This window comes from Dendroctonus ponderosae, unplaced genomic scaffold, assembly GCF_020466585.1.
Source record: "Dendroctonus ponderosae isolate FM_Combo_2020 unplaced genomic scaffold, Dpon_F_20191213v2 Dpon_F_20191213_2, whole genome shotgun sequence".
NCBI lineage: Eukaryota > Metazoa > Arthropoda > Insecta > Coleoptera > Curculionidae > Dendroctonus > Dendroctonus ponderosae.
Window position 1 is genome coordinate 1,208,912 of NW_026018165.1, and position 20,701 is coordinate 1,229,612.

Consider the following 20,701-nt stretch of genomic DNA (forward strand, 5'->3'; position numbering starts at 1 on the left):
CTACGGGTTCTTTTGGACGCTGAAGCTTTAAAAAACCATAAACCTTCCAAATCCGTGTCGAAGTACCCTAGTTTAACAGATTTCACTTTTCATTTGTAATTAACTATACATATGTGGGAACAAGTCGAGCCGAAAAAAATCTGCTTTTAAAATGTTTGTCAAAATTTGGCGAAAAATGCGAAAAACCTCCCGTATCTCGCTTATCAGTCCTTAAGGAAAAAGTGGATACCAACATTGTAAATTTTTTTCCGCGTCTGTTCATAAAACCTCAATAGTTTCTAGTTTTGGAGATATGAGCCTTTTTCAAACATCGATTTGGCATGTTCTCCCAAACTCGAAAGACCAAAAATAGCAGGATTTTGTCAGGTTTGCCAGCCCTTATCCAGCCATGCATTCATTGAGAACAACATTTACAAGACGGCAACAACAAGAAGATTAAAATGTCAAAATCGCAAATTTCGGTCCAAAATTTTGTAGGTATTAGAATTATCAAAGTATTCAGAGATTGTCCCCAAAAATCATCCGCTGATCGGGAGAAAAAGCCAATAACTCATACGTTCTACTACAAGTTCTTATGGGAGCTGAAATTTGAAATTTTCACTAACTCCTAATCCCCGTCGAATGTTCTCATTGTTACACACCGAACTGTTCAGAAACATTTTAAGATATTTAAGGCCTAATCAGGGCAATCAGGCTTCAGTGGGAAACCTCCCATTTCAACCCCATGTAAAGTGTATGCTGCGACACAGAGGGCAATTTTCGAAAGTTTTTCACTTATTTAGAGCGATTTTGATTATCTTGCGCCCTCAAAGGCTGGCCAACGGACAATTTGGCCAAAAATCGGCGATTTTTAAACGTTCTTCAAAATTTGGGGACCAAACCAAAAGTCTCCTCTAACTCGCTTATTGGGCATTTTAGGAATAGTGATTACCAACTTTTTCTGAGTTTTATTTCTTCTATCCAGCCGCGTCTTCAAAATGTCTCCACCGTTTTCTGTTTTGGAGACATAAGATATTTTTTGCAAACGACCTTTCTACGATTTTGTCCTAAACGATGCTCTTTAGGATTTTTTAAAAATCAACAACAAATATGTCTTGACCAGCGAGATATTCTCTCAAAAGCACGATTTTTCGCTAGAAGGCTTTGTTGTAATTTCTCCGTTGTTATAATTTTTTAATTAAATAATTTTTTTACGGATCTAAATGCTCGCAGGTACGGCATACTTTAGGCGTGTGCAAGCGTTTTTACTTTATTTTTACTGATGGCTCGATTACTTGCTTGAAAATTAACGAGCTGTAAAGTACAACTTCGCGCGCTTGTTCAATAAATAGCTATTACATGCTTTTTTACTTTGGTAATGTTTCAAAAAATCGACCCAAACCCACAAAATGTCTTGTCGGGGACAACTAAAATCCCAAAGCTGGCATGTCTGAACCTTTGCCATCTACTTGGTGAATAATAAAAGACATGCAAAAGGGATGGGTAGAATGTGCAGAAAGCTTTTTGCTACAATGTATTAATATTTTACGTGCACACTGTATTATATCGCGCAGTCACTTCTGCTTATGGACCCGAATGTATAGCAAAAAAATCTGATCATTTTATCGTAACTCCCATCACCCATGCTGACTCTTCACATTGCCCCTTTGGCATTTTCTGGCGTTATCGAGAAAGTCATCTTCCTTTGAGAATTCGGCCGCCTCCGTTGACCACCGGATGCGACCAGTTGAAGCCACAAAAAATAACCGAAGTACAACCAAACCGACCGATTAGGCGAGGTCATCGGTCACACTGCTATTGCCACATCTCACATGCCTATTCTACGAAATTGATTTCCATTTATGTTTGGCCGAAGAAGATAAGCAACTTCACTTTTGCTTCACAGCAAAGGAACTTGGGAATGATTAACGAAAAATAGCAGCCGTAGGCGGTGATTTTAGAATGTTTCCAATCAAAATAAACACATTCAATGACTACGGTCGATTAAAGGAGTGCAGCAGCAAATGATCGACTTACCAACATCCTTTCGGTCAGGTCGAGCAGGTTGTGCAAGAATAGTTTAACATCCGTCGAGGTCAGGGCATCTCACACCTGCTACCATCGGCTCCGAAGTGGACTTTCAATTCGCCAAAGTAGATCAATTGCTGCAACCAAGCGAGTGTCTCTTAATGCATATCCACCATTCATAAGACGCATTTTTTATTATTGAAAACGAGCCAAACCTGAAAGCTTTTCTGTTCAATGTTGTATAACAAAATGTTTCTATTAATTAATCAGTTCTCTTAAGTAAATCGGCAGCATTAATTAATTAGTTATTTAATTGGGTAACGTCGTTCACAGATCGCTGGTGGTCAGAGATGCGTTGAAAGTATAACGTGTAGAATAAGAAAAGTACGATCATCGTTCCGTAAAATCGTCAAGTAAGAGGATCTTTCATTTGGCCAGATGGTTTCATGATGCAAAAGAGAAAAACGCACTACAATTGAAATGCCGCAATAACAGCAGATTAAATGTTCTGGAAATGAAACTAAACAAAGCTATAAGGAAAATGCAATTAGTGCATATACAAAATATACGAAAGTAATATACTGCATCAACTTTCCACTGATACAATGATTTTTATGGAACCTCAGCCAGTTCATATTCATCGTTTCTGCTCATTAACACGCCCGTTAAATTACAAGTGACCCTCATTTCTTAACTTTACTGCGTAATATTTACAACCTACCAAAGAACGATAAAAATATGTACATGTTGTTGAACGAGCTGGATTTTTGAAGAAAGTCAACCCAAAATATTAGCTTTGCTTTTAATTACGAGAGTGTATTTATCTAACACTTCGATAAGCTAAACTTAAGTGTAATAAGGTGTGTTTTTCATTATGGAGTTTTAATGAACGCTTCAAGGTATATCACTATCAATTCAATGGATTACATTAATTCAAAAGACTATTTTAAGAATATTTTAAGGGCCCATAAAACCACCGATTTCAATGGAATTCATCAACAGAAAAACAGTAAAACTTCGTCGCAAAAAGGAAAACAAATTTAACACCTCCAATATGCTATGGATAATGTGCTAAAATGATAAACTATGGGTTATGTGGATTAATATTTTTTATCTTCGAATTTAAATACTTTGAAAACTTGTACTTTTCTGTGTAGTTTGCTTCCGATTGTAATCAGTCAGTGACACTTTTCATTTGGAAACTTGCTTTGCATAGGACGTATGACCTTCTAACAAAACTGTTTTTTTAAATTATCACGGAGTTTTACTTGACTTGAATCTCTCCTGTCGCTTGCGGAAATCAGACTATTTTAAATATCTAAAATTGTTGTGTGTTGCAAGTGAAGAGCATGGTTTTTAATTTTGTCAAGATTTTTCCTCATTTGATGCAGTTTTCAATGTTTGATTGTTTGTTTTATGTATGCAGCATAACGTTCATTACAGTTAATTTATTAGGAAAAATCTGATGTTTTTTTAGTATTTTTTTTTAGTCTGCCAAACTTGGCTAAAGGTAAACTACATTGTCTTTGTTTTACCAACTTCTCTCATCAGAAAACAACGAGCAGCGATAAATAAGATTCAAACATTCTTGTGAGTAATGGAAACTGATGTTGTGAAATGAGGTTAGGAAGTTTTCAACATACAATTAGCTCCGTGCTGTTAAGTACGTTTTACATAGCCGACCATTTTCATGAATAAAAGTTGCTCTAAAATTAAAAATCTACTTTTAATTCGGGCATAATTTTTTTAAATACCAGTTATTCCAGGAACACTGATTGGAAGACTTTATTCTGTAGTTTAATTCCGATCACTCAGTGAGACTCTCAATTTTTCTGAAAACTTAGATGTCGTAAGACGTTTTCGGGCCCTATTTTGTCCTGAACCAGAACAAGTATACGAAAATAATTGTTTAAATCATCACTAAGACTTAATTGACTTGATTAGTTCCTGTCGTCTGCGGAAATCAGACTCATGAGAGAGAATGAGACTCAGACATTTTGAGTATGTAACATTTAGTGGCTCAGTTACAAGAATTCTTGTAAGCTGAAAGTGAAGATCATGGTTTGTAGTTTTTCCCTGATTTACTTCAACATTTTCTCATTTATTTTGTCGATTTTAATATTCAGTTATTTGCCTTATGTTTGCAACATTACGTTCATTACAGTCAATTTCTTAGGTAAAATAATATGTTCCTTAGTATTTTTATTTAAAGTCGGCCAAACTTTGTTAATGGTAAACTACATTTTTGTTATCATTTTACCAACCTCTCACCAGAACACAACGAGCAGCGATAAATAAGAACCAAACATTTTTGTGAACAATGAAAACTGATGTTGTGAAGGGAGGTTATGAAGTGAAGTTGGGTTTTGCAATAAAATTCGCAATTGATTTTTACTCCGTACTCCGATATAAAACAGATATTTTGTGCTTTTGAATACAATTAGCTCCCTGCTACAAGTACGTTTTACATAGTCGACTATTTTCATACTATTACATAGTCGACTATTAATAAAAATTGCTGTAAAATTAAAAATCTACATTCAATTCGGTCATAATATTCTAAAACACCAGTTATTCGAGGAAGAGTTTATTCTGTAGCTTAACTCCGAACTTAGTGAGACTTTAAATTTTTCTAAAAACTTGGATTTTGTAAGAGGTTTTGGGCACTATTTTGTCCTGTACCAAAATAAGAAAATTATTTTTTAAATCATCACTGAGTCTTAATTGACTTGATTCGTTCCTATCGTTTGCGGAAATGAGACCTTTTTTAAGAAGTTCAATGAATTGAGAATTTTTGATAATTGAATTTGCACATTTCGTGGCTCAAATACAAGAATTCTTGTGAGCTGAAAGTAAAGAGCATGCTTTGTAGATTTTTCATGACTTATTTCAAAATTTTCTCATTTATTTGTGATTTGATACATGTTGAAATAATAGATTGTTTGCCTTATGTGTGCAGGCAGCATTTGGTTCATTACAGTGATTTTCTTAGGCAAAATACGATGTGTTTTTTAGTATTTTTCTTTTAAGTCTGCCAAACTTTGCTAAAGGTAAACTACATTATATGTTATCATTTTACAAACTTCTCTCACCAGAAAACAACGAGCAGCGATAAATAATATACAAAAATTCTTGTGAATAATGAAACTGGTGTTGTGAAGTGAGGTTATGAAGTTAACTCTGATTTATTTTCCTGACTGCGTGTACTTGTTATGATATTCTTATCTTTCCTGGGTCTCAGTCAAAGTGTGAACTAAAAAATTTGAATATCGTTTATTTAATTACGTTTTGGCGAGACAACATTAAATTTTCGCGCCATCATCAGATTTAAAATTTACATAAACTACAAACACCAATTCACAATTAAGACATGTTGTATAAATACTATAATTTATAAAGTGTTAAAACATTCATCAGTTCTTGAGGGAAAAAAATATTCTTTTTGAGAGAGCAAAACTTTTGAAAAACTTACCTCATGATTGGTAAAAAGTTTCAAAACTTTTACTTCACACTTTGACTGAGACCCAGAAAAGATAAGAGTTAAGAAGTTAAGTCGAGTTTCGAAATAAAATTCGCGATTAATTTTTACTCCGTTATGAACCAGCACAATTTGGTACTTGTACATAGTCGACTTTTCTCATTAATAAAAGTTGCTCTAAAATTTAAAATCTACATTTAAATCCGGCATGATCTTGTAAAATACAAGTTATTCGAGGAAAACTGTTTCGAAGACATAGATTGTACACAATATTTCTTCGGGGCTCTCTTAAGTAAACCTCAATACAAAACGGTTTAAAGCTGTGAAGAACTGAAGTAAGACCAAATTAATCTGTTGAAAGATCGAGCTGGAACCAACGTTGTCAACATAAAAAAATCGTCTCCAAACTCTTCTCCATAAGGATTAATGATTTATATTAAACTTTCAATCAGAATCAACTTTCAAATGCCCAAATCTCCCAACTCATTAAAAATGAGAAGTTCAAGAAGACACCATTAATTCCACAGTCGACCATCTTTAATCGACGTCGTCCGGTGAACTTTTGAAGATCTCGATCAGATTCGAAGACAAAAAGCTTGACCAATTAGCCTAATGTGCTGAAGCGAGAAAGTCCGACTTGGAAGCATCAGGCAACTTCACGAGTGAAACGGAGACACCACAAAGTCAAGTGAACTGGATGGTTTTAATAAAAGAGAATGGCAAAAGAAAAAAAGTGGCATCGACATGGATTAACAGTAGCTTATTGGTAGAGCGGCAGTGGAGGTAGACGGGTTCAAAGAAGAAAAGGTTGTGTCTTGTAATTGGGAACAGGCATGGACTGAACATTTTTTGTCGAATGTACTCACACATTTCAAGGATGACAAGAAATATTTGAGGAACGTTATTCGTTCCCAAGCAAAAAGAAATCAGTGCCGTGATTCTAGTCGGGATAAAAGGGATGCACAGATGGAGGGACTCCCCGCTTTCCCGACCTAAAATCTGCAATTTTTTTTGAAATTTCACAAGAACGCGGTGAGGAAATGATACAAGCGTCTATAACTGAATAGAAGACGAGAATGTCATTTAAGCGTTTAGGTTGTGTAGTCATTTGGCCCAGCATGGAAAGGAAGCAGCAAACTGCGACATTTTCTGAAGGAACTGGATGCTTTAGCAGACTTAGGTCAGTCAGTGAAGTCATTGCTGGCAACGACTACAATCAACTGTTTTTAAATGTTTAAAGTCAAGCTGCAGAAGTGTTGAAAATGCCTTGATGAAGAACTGAAATGTTTGACAGTAAGTAGATTACGGTGTTGGAGAAGCTCATCTTCTCCAGCTGTTGAAGTCGTCGACATTTCCACTTTCATTATCATTTCATGAACATTAAAAAATGTTCCAGATTTAGAATGGCAAAATGTCATCAACTGCATCAATTGCCTGTTTCCTCTGATCACCATATAGAAGCACAGGAAGTACGATTCACGCTCATTCATCAGGATGATCGAGTCGATTGAAGCTGCGACCATAAAACGATGAATCCGTTCCTGTACCACGGCTACTAGGATTCAAGAATGAACCATTGGTACCGTCCCGCCCCGTCAGGTGACCCATGGCATGGTACCGCGCTCCCCTCTCCCGAAATCAGAGCACTCTGCGACCCCAGGGAGGCCTTGGCCGGCACCTTAGCGCACCTGCCGCATTGATAAGTCGCTCAGTTTTATCACGGTAACGAAGCTAAGTGGTTGACGGTCGTAGTACCCGCTCGAAAGGGAAGTGATTTTGAATGCGGATGGACCATACCGGAAAGCAACGTGATTTTCTTGCAGGAAGTGGTTTATTCGGATTTTTCTCTCTCAATCAGTGATGACGTGAGTTGAAGACGAGCTGCATAGTGGATGATGTGTTGTTGATTTTGTTAAACAAGGTCTTGGCGAGTTTTTTTTGTTATTAATTTTTCCACTTTGCTAATTTGACGAAAAACTCTACTTGTAAACCTCCTACCACCTAGAGGGCACGGCTCTCATTTCAACAGGATGCTCCTTCAAACTTCTCAATTTCAAGCCGAATTTTGAATTTTGATTCAGAAAATAATTTTTCCGGTCATCCTGAATAACATTGGAGAGGGCTCTAGTAATCTTCCACAAACAGTATGTAATGTAGTAAATGAAGGTATAATCCACCGTCAAAATTAATGTTTAAAGTAAATGTGGGCCATTAGTATTCTTTACAGATTCACTTTTATTTCCTGTTCTGTAATCGCATGAACGAAAAATTCGATGCTTATAATGGACAGTGGATCACAGCATACACTCTAACTATTCAAAGGAATCTTATCATTTAACACCTGTATATTAGTTTGGTGACGACACTGATTAGCATTCAAATGATTTTGCCTGAATTGTTAATACCATAGATGGAGAGTTTGCAAAAAACGACCTTAACAAGGCTGGAAATTGAAAATAATGTTGCAGCATCAGGCTCAAACAGATCATCAGAGAAATTACAAACAATGTAAAATCGAAACCCTCTAAAATTACTTACTCCCTGTTTCTTCAAATTCAAGTCCTGTACGGTCGATTTAATTATAACGCCCAATATAAATAAATTAAATTTCCTTTTCACTGCAATGATTTATGAACTTTTCTTAATGTGCAATTTGCTTAGTTGAAGTTGATGATAACAAGAGGCGAAGCACTCATTAACTAGTAATTTATCATTTTGCCTTTAAGATGCTGATCTTTATTCAATTCATTTGCGCTGTATTCAATTTCATTCACATTCGTTATACTTTTTTTCTGAACTCCTAAAGTGCGCTTTAAAATGAATTTCGAAAATTTTCAGATAATAATCGGAGACTAGTGTGAATGGGTTCAAGTACAATTTCTAATCTTAGCTGAAGAAATAGAAAGTCAGTTCATATCAGAAATTAGTCCTTCACAAAAATCTTAAGGGGTCAGTTGGTAAGTCTGTCACAAACGTGCATGTAAATTCTTGATAAATTACAATGATAATTACTGTTGCTTATTGCATGTATTTTACTTATATTTATTTATTTGCGCCCAAATACCAGTTAAGTTCAAACTTTCAAAGTGAAGCAAATCTCCAAGCATATGCATATTTACTATTTGCAATCAAAGTCTTTTGCCTACACGAAAAATATACTTACTTTGAATCAAATTAAAGTTAACGCGACTGAATTTGATAGAGCCCCTGAATCTTCGTTACGGTTAAGTCGCCAAAACTGTAATTTCCTATAAATTAAGCTGGAAAACTTGGTAATTTGCACTCTGATACCCATCAAAACTCAATTAGTCCGCCCAGAAAAAGGTAACCTTTAACAAACTGGGGTCACGTTTTTTTACATATACGGCCTTTAACGGCGATTCTACGTCGGAAAAGTTTTCAGCTGAAAACTGACGTTTCCAAACTATTTTATATTTTCAAAATTCTCTTACATAAAGATTTCTTTGCAATTTCAAGCTAATTAAAATTTAAGTATAGGTAAAGCATAAAATCGCCAAATCTTGGAAAAAGCCCTAAACCCAAATAATGCAATAGAGTGAAAAGCAGATTTAAAGTCGAATCAAAATCTATGAAAAGGACTCGGTATATCAGTTTAATTAATTCCTCTTGGCATAAATTAATTATTTATTTTAAAAGTGCGTGTCTGAAGGTGGGTTTGATCTTACAAATCAGGAAATCTATACAAGTTGGAAAAAAGTCAGAAGACTTTGAAGATTTGAAAAGCTTGCCGCTCAATTGATATTGCTAAGCTTCAATTCTTAGAGTCAGTTTAAAACGTGTTTTTTATCGCTGAACATTTGTATAAATTTGAAATTATCGTGCGTATGCCAAAATCTTGTATAACCAACAATCTATATTTCAGATAATTATGAAAAGTTTCTAATTCGATAGTTGATGGATGGACTGAAAACAAATGTGAATATTAGTTTTTGACATAAATATAGTGGGTGGTCATGTACGAAAACGGGTTGACAACGGTCTGTCGTGGAGAACTTCTTACAATAGACGCTTTGAATTATGCGTTGAAGTGAAGACTTCTTCATTGAAAGTGGTAAACCAATGGATACAGAAAATGCGGTCATTTGGCCCTCTTGGTGTTACTCAGGTAAGATTTTAGTCGTTTTGGAAATTTCTGAAGTTCTAGATCTTTGATTAAACTTGCTCATTTTCACCGCAGTTTATCATGTTTTGTTGTTATATGGATATGTTGTTTTCATTTTATAGAGGCAAGCAAAATTTATTGGAATTTTTTTCAAATGAATAAAATTTACTTGCTACAAAAATTCCTTCTGAAAGTTTGACAGAAACCTTTGAAATGAATCAAATCTATGTGACTATCTGTTGAGACCGAGCGCAAAAGTAACATTTCTTTAATATCGGCAATATAAAATTCAAGTCACAGGCGTTTCTTTTGAACATGTTATTTTACCCGGGATAAAGTGTTGGATAATGCACTCAGCCTCCAATGGTACCTAGTTAGGTCAAAAAGGTTATTCTACCTGTTCCGAGTAAGCTTTCTAAGTCTACCTGTACCCCATAAATCAAAAATTAACTAATGACAAAGGACGAATCTATTCTTCAGGTCAACTATGTTGCCTGAAATAGTAGCAGGTAGTTTTTCAGCTTCAGAGATGTAAATTTCCACATTTTAAAACGAGTGCCTTTTACTAGAATAGCAATCGGTCAATTCGCACCTAAACCTCGCCATAGCCGTACGTTGGAAATGTAAAACTAATATGTTCTTGAACCCCTGGTGGAAAGTACACAGTTTCGCCACTGTTTTGTATAGCAAAAGAATCACTTTTGCTGCTCACAAGACATGACAATGACAATTTACTTTCCAATCCCAGTTTTTCATTTCCAATTAGGTTTTGTCAAAACTCGCTAACTTCTACAGAGTACGCGAGACGAAAGTCGAAGGACCGCCACTGCGTGCATGACGCATAAGGCAGTGGCCAAACTTCGACTTTCGTCTCGCGTACTCTGTAGAAGTTAGCGAGTTTTGACAAAACCTAATTGGAATAGGCATGACGACAGTATAAAAGGATCAAAAAAGATAATGGTTTTAGAGAAAAATGCTAATAATGAAAAATGAAAATATGTTGAAAGGATTCTAGAAATGTCGGCCATATTGCTTGAAACGCCAATCAGATCGCATGACGTCACGGCCCTTGAAGGAATAACGCAGCGCAGCTGTGGTAATAGCCCTATCGCATCAGTTTATTTGTTATTTTTTTATATATTTTTTATAGTTTATTGTTATTCGTGGTTATTCGTGGTTTTGTGCTAAATAATCTAAAGGAATTAACAACGATGGAACAACGATTTATCAAGGCCAACAGCTCTTGCCCAGAGTTGATATGATAAAGTTGGAGGAGTTTTTTGCATCCAATAAAGACTTTTCCTAAGTACAAGTACAATCTAATTCATCTTCAGTGCTAACGATAATTTAATTCACACAAGCATTTTATAACACTTGTTTTTATTTATATCATACGTTATTTTTGAGACACAAAGTTATACTATTTTTTGATGAAAATTATGTGTCAGATTTGCTGGATAAAAGTATAGATGCATATATTTAACAAGTATATTGATTTAATTAGAAAATCTTGTAAATTAATTAAATCACACGCTATTGTAATTTTATCATCAAGAACTTTGATCAAACTTATGTTAAGGCAAACATGTGCTTTTACCATATTAAATTCTCGTAACCGTCTGATCACCCGTTCAATATGAATCCTCAAGCAGCTAGCTGCTTTTATTTCCTTTTTTTGATTTTTGTTTCTATTATTAATTTTTCCATTATTTTAGATTTTCCATTTGTTTTGCTTCCTTAGCTTCAGGTTTAAAAAGGTTACCCATCAAATGATACTCCATATAGTTTTCCACATCATTAGGCAGCGGGAAGGAGAATAAATAGTCTAGTGGGAATGATAATGGTAAAATTATTAATATAATGTTTATATAATTAATATTTAATCTCAAAAAACATTCTGAATTACTCCCTATCAATCTAAAGCAAATACTTACATCAAAGTGGTCTTCACAAAAATAAAGTTTTGTATTCCTGCTTACATCTGATGGTTTTCGCATTGCCAGCTTTAGCCATTTATCTCTCACTATTTTCTTGATTGAAATGAAAATAAACAATTTATTAGGTGTTGTTATCGATGTGTTTGTGCATAGAGGACCCGCTCATCACTTGTAAAATTTGGAAGTCATTTTTAACACTCAAAATGTATATTATTTTGTGAACTTCCTTCCTTAAGCATAGGCACCGTGCACCCTGAATGAGGCCGTGACGTCACAGGCAGACGACATGACACCCACGAGCGTTTTCGCGTTTAATATGAAATGACAAGACAAAAATACGATTATTTGAGCATACATATAATTTCTTGCGGAAATAATTATTTTTTCGGAATTAGTAGACGTATATCTACATTATACAACGGTATTTCAAAATCTGTAATCTAGCCTATTGTACAAGTTTCTTCAGACCGTCTTTGGAAGAAATCAAGGGCTACTCAGATATTTTGTACATTGTGTAGGGGATTTTCTTCAAATTTACGTTCGTATTTTGTAATTTAAAATCGGGTTTTTCATATCTTCTTTGGTGGATTGGTGTAGGTTTCATAATATGACGCTAATCGAAAATTTCCAATTTGTTTCGGAGCAGCATTGATTTCAGTCAAAGGAAGATTCATGAATAAAAAATAAGCAAGCATAAAAACGCATGCAAATTTTTCTGCAAACAAAACCACTTCGCACTATTTCTTCTAAGTGTAATAGTTTATTAATAAAACGAATATCACTTATTAAGACCAGAAACAAGAGAACGTGTCGAACGAATCTGTTTGAAACGAAACGTGGTTGATTGTTGAACAGCGTTGCCAGACGTGCACCACAACTTGACTCCGGTTTTATAACCTCAGTTCACTTTCATTTTCACTGGCTTCGTTAAGGGTTGCAGATATTTTTTTCTTAACCGTCCATACCATATATTTAAATGTTGTTTATGACCTTCCCTTTAATTATATATATGCCTGTGAAAAATCCGAAAAGTATGGAGCCTAACATTTTTTTCTCCTGTAAGATTGCATCTTAAACACGAACAAACATTAACCAGAAATAATTATCTAAAAAGTAAACGACTTTTTCTGAGGTTAGGCGTCGCTATTCGAGTAAGACCAAGCGGTTGAAAACCAAGCATAGCGGCAACATGGCAGTGAGATGCTCAGGCCCAATCAGCCCACACTGGTGTGGATTTTAAAGAAAAAAATTACGTTCATACATTACATTCATTTAGTTTATAATTCATGTTCATTAATTATGAATGACAATTTCAGAGTGGCAGAATGTTCGTATATGCATTGTTAAAGAAATTCTAAAACATGTGGAAGTTAAAGCAAAGAGACTAGAGATAAATAAACAAATTTAGAAAAAATTGGGGGTTGAATATAATATAAAACTTATTAATTTCAATCAGTTAAGCTACAAAAATGTCGTGAATGAAAGTAGCGCTGATTACCATACTTGGCCTTTTGGACTGAGGAAACCTTTCAGTTTCCTCCATAGTTATACTTCCATATATCTTCTAGCTGGTGTCAATGGCAATATTATTAACCACCGCTGTAGTAGATAGCAAATTCTGGTGTTATGTTGTAATAATACTTGCAAGCACTTTTCTAAACATTAAAACGACCTTTCCGTACACCAAAAGCGCCATGAATAACAACATTCCTTGTTAAAATATATGCGTTATTATATTGCTGCTCGGCTTCTCTTTTTGGGTTTTTCAAGGGTTTTGAAGTATACGTATTATGATCAGAGCCTGTCCAATGAAAAGCAATATCCTTATGTTCGGTCCGGCTACGCCTTGCACGTTTTGAGACATCTATCCTTTCCTATTCCCCTACAGTTCATTGTTCATGCATTTGATGCACCTTGGCTTGCTATTTTAATGTGGGTGCCATTTATACAACAAATCACTCCAGGAAAACTTGCAATTTGATGAAACTCCCGGATTTTAACTGATCAAAATGCTCCAAACTAAATCTTGAGTAACCTATGAGAAGACGACACTAATTTTTCTCACTCACTTATGGTACGGAACCCGCATATCTTCAATTGAAAGTTAGGGACAGTTTACGATTAAATCACTCATTTAAGAAAATGGTTTCTGAATACGGTTTGTATGAGATGAGTTTGTTTTCAGTGTGAGTGATGCTTGAGTGCGTTCTTGAATTCGGGCCTAAGTAACATTACGGGAATACCTGTTGCTTCGCAATTTTTAAAAACTCATTTGAGTCATTAACTCGAAACAAGTTAGTGCCTGTGTAATCTCCTTATTATCCACTCTTATCGAGCAGTTTCTCATTCGGTTAATTAATTCCTGCTCAATTTTTACCGGTCTTCAGTAATCCATTGGTTTAATGTGTTCTTGTGATGTGTATATCTTACATACGTGGTAGGAATGTAGCCCTTCCTCGGTATTTATTTGTTGCTTAGGAAATTGTCAGGTATTGTGCTCTGAGTACTCCTGAAAGGCTCTGCTGCAATTATTTCCAATACTTGTTCCTCTGTGTCTGGAACCCGAAAATCTATTGCCGTCCACTATCTTCCTGAAGACAATCTCCCGTATATCTCGCCTTTTGTTGTTGTGAATTCTTACAGCTTGTGCTATCTTACGGGGGCATTTCCCGAGAACTAAACGCATATCACAGAACATCCCCCAGGGCGATATTTTGTGACACATATCCGCAAATTCCTGAAAGGAGCTTCAAAGTCAGTCACATTTTGACAAATTATTATTATTACTGACAAAGGCTATCTACCTGTAACTATCTGTTAATGACAAAAAACATCATTGTCGCTTTGACTTTTCATCAACAAATTGTAGAAAAGAACTTTTTTAATATACAATTTTTTCTATTTGAATACTCAAGTATTCCAATATGCTTCCAAATAAACATGGAACAATTTTCTAGAAATTATCGAAAAAAAATTTCAATATTTTTCTTGCCCTCTATAAGTGAGCCAATTGCCCCTTAATAGGGATGACGCCAATTTTAAATCCCCTGTATTTATTTGATGTAATTTTACTATCAAATATTTTCCTCATTTGTGGTGTTACCACCTTAAATTCTTTTTAAATTTAAAACTTCGATGTCGTTTTATTTCAGTGCCTTTTGCTTGTCGTTTGCTACTATTCTTATTATTTGGTTGTGTATGTTGCTCATAGATAGAGAAAGATTTAAACAAATGCATCTGTTTGCTATGAGGTTTTGATAATGCGTTCTGAACCTTTGCTCACTTGTCATGTAATACAATAAAATACATTAACCATTTACGGCCACGTTTTATAAACAAATGGTAACAATAAACTGTAAATAAACAGAATCATTCCCAAACAAGTAGTATAAGCATCAAAACAAGTTTAATACGAAATAATGAACGTGCTCCATCAATGAGATGTGGATTGCAAATGAAAATGCCATAGACGTAGCCCGGTACTGGGCAGAAAGACTTTGAATGGAATGATTTCGGACTCGAAAAAGTAAAAGTAAAGTAAGTAGGAAATAATGACACTGAGCACTGGTTGAAGTGAGAAGCACTACTGAAACTCCTTCTTGGAAACATTAGCAGCTCGGTGCTACCCAATATGTAGGTTGCTAATTCGAATTCAAAATAAATGCTATTGATCAACCTTCATGCTTTTATCACAAGCCGATAGTAGTGACTTAATCAATTTACTTTTCTCCTGATTTATCACTCACTTATCTAACTTTTGAAGCTGGTTAGTCAGATGGACAAAAATGCAAACAAAACTATCCATATTTTTTCATAGAGTGTGGAAGTATTAGTCTAAGATAGTCGGGCTGAAACAGAATATAACAAAAATTACCATAATTTCCCAATGTTTCGGTACAACTTTGGCAGACTACTACTGCCAAACTACACATAAATAAGCAGATGCATTAAAATCTACAGTTACAAGCTTCACGCTATTTTGTAATTGATTTAACTGCTTCTCTCTTGAAAATTCAAAACATATTTTACAGAAAAAACAAAAACCTGAACTTTATGTTATAGTACAACACATAAAATAAACGTTGTTATTGCTGTTCGGTTGAATTGCTATTCCTTCTACACACAATCCATGGTAACCTTTGTCCGGCGACGGAAGAATCGTTGACGTGACATCGACGTTCGATAGGGTTCACAATAAATTCTTGCAAGTAGCTAGGTAGATATCGCGAGGAATATTTAGTAGCCAATGCGACTTGACATGGAATACACGTATCAGTCGATAGGCAAGATCGATAATAGTCTGGGCTATGGAACTCGTTTCGTTGATAACCAGAATTCCAGTACTGCCCTCCAAAAAAAACTCTGTTTACTCTCAGACTGTTGCTCTTGAATGGCAACAATATAATCTTCTACTATTTGATGCATTCAATTTTAAACGATATTTCAATGTAACCGTAGAAATAAGTAATTTTCCAATGAGGTGCAATTGTATTTGTTCAACTCTTGAAAACAACCAGCAAACCAGTTGGTTTCCATATAATATCCTTAGTGTAAATACGCCATAATTATTTAACAGCTGCGAGACGGCATAGGAATATCGAGTTTTTTATTGTTTGTCATTCTGAAGTAACACGTATATGGTTTACTTCGCTTTAGCGCGGATTGGTTTGCTCAGATTCGTTGGAAAATGAAAACTGACTCATTTATGCGCAGAAATACTATCACTGATCGATTTACGCTCATAAGTGGATTGAGAGTCTTGTGCTCCAAAATTTATAAGGTTAAGCTTGGAAAATGATCGCTCAAAACCTGCTTAAAATGAGCTGAAAGGTCTGTTATTTCATATCTGAAGCCTTTAGGGTGTTTTTCACTGAGGAGGATTTCTCGCTTATTTGGAATGCAAATGTGGTAGAATTTGGGGCATTGTAAAAGACTTCACATTAAAAAAAAATGGTTTCAATCCCTTGGAAAATTTTGGACAAAATTGAAAATTTCACATGCGCGTTTTTTGCGATCAATCGACTTTTTCCGGCTTAAAGATCAGCACAATATAAGTATTTAAAGTGTTTCGGTCTATAATAAGGAAGATATAGTTGGTTAAAGATCGTCACCGCTCAAAATCTGCTTCAAATAATCAGCAAATCTGGATTATTTCAAATGTAAAGTGTCTCACATGTTTTTCAATGAGCTGGTTGGATTTCTCGCTTGTTTATTGCTGCGCTTGCCATTTTCAGAGATTTCATGATTTTTCAAAAAACATACTAGAGCTAAGAAAATGTTGGTCAAAAATAAAAATTTTACATGAGAGTTTTTTAGCTCAGTTGATTGTTTCCGACCTAAGGAGCTCCTCAAGATGGATATTTAAAGTGTTTAGGTCTGTAATAAGGAAGAAATCGTCGTTAAAGTTCGTAACCGCTCAAAATCGGCTTAAAATGAGCTGAAAAGTCTGTTATTTCAGTCAATTTGAAGGTTTTAGGGTATTTTTCTATTTTTAGGGCACGTTGAGAAATTTCATATTTTTTAACTTAAAATGTGAAAACATCGACCTATACTTACTTCATGTAAAATTTTCGATCAAAAATCAAAATTTTACATGCAAATTTTTTCAGTCCAATTTTTTGGAATGCATGTATAGGATGGTTTCCTGTACACGGTTTGAAGTAGCGTTCACTCTTGGTTTATTCTCAAAACTACTTTTTTACCTAATACTTTACGATTTACAATTATGTCCATAATGGTGGAAAATTACAGTTGCTCAGCTGTAATTTTCGGATATACCAGCAAAAGCGATACAAACCAGAATTAAAGCTCAAATATTAAACGAAAATCTGAAGCATCCAATCCAATCATAACCAGTAGCTTAGGACAGATGTTGCCTAAACAGCGTCACGATTTTCGATTAACCTCTTGGTAGTCCATAATAATTAAAAAATTGGGAAAAAACAAGCGATCCCAGAAATGGTGGTACGTAAGTGTACGTACCGAGATAATTACGTAAATAAGAGTAATAACAGAGGCGACCGGTTCATTATAAGGTCCACAGCTACTCCACGGTGCTGTTCCGAGTTAATCATACCTTCTGCGGGCACTGTCGACCCACGGAACCCGCGGACAACTTGATTTATTTTAACCGGGCTTTAACAAATGACTGTTTCGATTGATTGGGGAGTTGTTCGCAAATTCATAACCATCTAACTATGCGATTTCACATCAGCTTTTACAGTCTTACGCCAAGTGACTGTGCAAAGGGCTCTGTTTCGTGCCGGTTCAATTTATCTACCTGCGTTTTAGCTGAAAAGCTCCAACGAACTATAGAAGCAAGAATTAGATTAGAGAAGAATTTTTTTCTTTCAATGGACGAATTATGACCGGATTATTGTCATTGTGCACAGCAGTTATGGCTTAACTAACGGCTTTAGTTACAGAGAGATTATTCAGATTACTGCTGAATGGTCAAATAGTGACCATGACGAAAATCAAATTACATTTAAGTACCTACTTACTTTTTTCAGTTTTTTATTTCGGAAACTTAGCTTGATAAAACTTCTTTAAGCTAAGCTTTATTAACTGCTGTTAGAAAACGATACTTTAAACTTTGCAGAAAATTTGGATGCTTCTAGAAATGCTGGCGAACAAAATCAAAAAGCTTTAAATATTTTAAGCAATGAGGGATTGCGTCTTATCCCAAAAAGTTGCATCATATTTGCACGTTTAAATAAAACACCCTGTTTGGAATACGGTTTTTAATTTTCTTATTAGTTTTTGAATCGTTGTGTCTAAGACTTACCTCTATCCCGCGCTTCCCGTTTCGAGTAAGTAATTCTTTTTTAAATTGTTTATTCACATCATTCCATTTTTAGAAAAACGCGGTTTTTTTATTGGATTTTTTATGTTTTGGTCTAGGAACATGATATATCAGTTGAACAGAATTTTGCTTATCTTTCAGATTCCTTGATAATGTTGTTTGATTAGTAAAAAATTACTTTTTGCCATTTTGCGATCCAGCCGTACAATACATAAAACAAATGCATAGATCCTTGTTATGCTATGCCAAAAATTTGAAGATTTTAAGTATCCAGATACCGCAGTAATAAACATTAAACTCGAGCTATGTATCAAACTCGAGATTTTGAAAATAAGTAACTGATCGAAAATCGTCAGAAATCAGTATGAAAATTGGGAAAGCATTTGCGAATCAAAAAACGGTATTAGATACAAGGTGTTTCGTTTCAAATGGTAAAGTTTATGCTACTTTTTGTTTAAGGGCAACGCTGCATTGCTGAAAAAACGTTCAATCATTTTTTTTCATCATTTTAGCCAAATTTTCGCCAATAGTTCAATCATTTTAGCCAAATTTTCTTTGTTCCTCCTGTTAGTAAAACAAAACATATATTAAAACAGTGATTTTATTTATTTTTTTAAGTTTTTAATTAAAAGCAAAAAAATGTTCCACACCAGCCCAACTCTTATATATTCATCTACTTTGATTTATATATGTTTGAACATCAATAACCCATGTCATCAAACTTTTATGTCCAGCCCATAGCAGATGCCGAGAGAAAGTAATTGTAATTTTTCAAGTATTATTTTTTAAATAATTTAATTTTTTTCACATAAAAGTTCATTTGAAAGTATACTTCATTCAAAAAAATGATATTGTTCCACCAAAAATGTCTACTCATATTCAATGCAAACTTCCTTTGAAACATCGCTGACATTGTGGATATTTGACTCAACCCAACTGAAATAGAAATGAGACAATTTCCCGAACATGTTTTCCAAATAAATTGACTGTAAAACTTCAAATCGTCTTTGTTGCATTCACTGCACATTGTAAGTGTAATAGTTAAAACTAATACAAAGAATCAAGAAGCGAAATAATGATTGCTCGAAGAATTGATAGCGGAACACAATAATTCCAATTTTATGAACTACATACCGAAAGCAAACGAGTAACAGTACCCCTGAGGCAACATGCCGTTTTCTATTTATTATCAATAGTTCTGTTTTATCACTGAGCTTCGTAAATAAATAATAGCCAACCTGTAATTACGTTCTAGTTCTTAACCGGCTACATAAAGTAGGCTTTTAATACTGTTATTAGCTGCGAGCGGATTTGGACCACTCGCAAATCAAAAATGAACGAGTCGCCATTGTAAAAAGACAATTTCCTCCCTGAAGCGCGCGAAGAGATTTCGCAGAAGCTGTGGTTACTGACTTTCAACTCACTAAGAAGGCAACATTAACCAAACTAGCCCGAATCCGCTCCTGGTGGCGTCTCATTTTGAAAGTAAAGTGACGTAAATGGAATAAGACGGCAACAATACAATTTAACAAATTGATCTTTTAATACGATCTCAAACGCCAGTCTACACCACAGCTTTCATTAAATCGTCTATTAGTCCTATTGTATCCTTATAAAGCGCTGCTGAGCAGCGTAGCTGATATATCTAGATGTATTAACCGTTTACTTTAAAATATGTGCTCGCTGATAATTCGATAATTTTTTCCAATATAAACTAAACCATTATCTAAAAATGGTACTTCTAATTAATTGATAATTATACACTCATGTGTGCCCGTTTTATTTTTTTAATTGTTATATTGTTAATTGGCCCGTAAATTATTACGGGCCAATTAACAGTAAATTGCTGATTTTTTTCTTGATTCTTAAAACCCTGTTTCAAAGATTTATTGTAGGTGCTGTTTGTTTTACGACATTGCATTAGAAAAAATTGTGGAGTGCGGCATCACGTTATGTTATATCACGGCAGGTTATTTTTTTTAAAAACTTCTTCAAACATTTGCGTGTGGGTCGTTTAGAAGAATGCCTGTAGCAAATTTCCAAAAGAAAAGTTTCAGAATCAACCAAAGGGATCGAAAGTTACCATATTCGGTTTAAAAATGACGTGAAGCCATACGCGATTTTACTCGCTGTGACGTCAAACGGTACATCCGATAGAATTGCTACGCTAGCTTTTGAATCACCTACAGGATGATTCAAAATTGGCGCCATTCCTCTGGAGGTGTTGTCTGGCGCTGTCATAGGAGTACAGAAAAAATAGTAAAATAAATTAATTGTTATGAAAAACTGAGAAATTTACCAAAAACTATATCAGAAATACGGCAGCAATGTTTTTCAAGGTAATCTGCCTA

The 20,701-nt window shown here is 34.8% G+C and overlaps 1 protein-coding gene across 16 annotated transcripts in view; it reads left to right on the forward strand.

Annotated features, from left to right (window-relative positions):
- LOC109538193 (lethal(3)malignant brain tumor-like protein 3) overlaps positions 1-20,701 on the forward strand; it is a 145,635-nt gene that overhangs the window by 59,379 nt on the left and 65,555 nt on the right. The window contains exons 1-2 of one of the 16 annotated variants that reach the window (XM_019905332.2): positions 7,120-7,406; positions 9,369-9,611. The exons of 11 other annotated variants lie outside the window; for them this stretch is intronic. In XM_019905332.2, coding sequence (XP_019760891.2) covers positions 9,566-9,611 — 46 coding nt within the window. In that variant the 5' untranslated portion in view covers positions 7,120-7,406; positions 9,369-9,565. Of the gene's footprint in view, positions 1-7,119; positions 7,407-8,323; positions 8,443-9,368; positions 9,612-20,701 lie in introns of those variants that run through there. 4 more of the 16 variants (XM_019905334.2, XM_019905333.2, XM_019905335.2 and 1 more) reach the window with 4 other exon arrangements.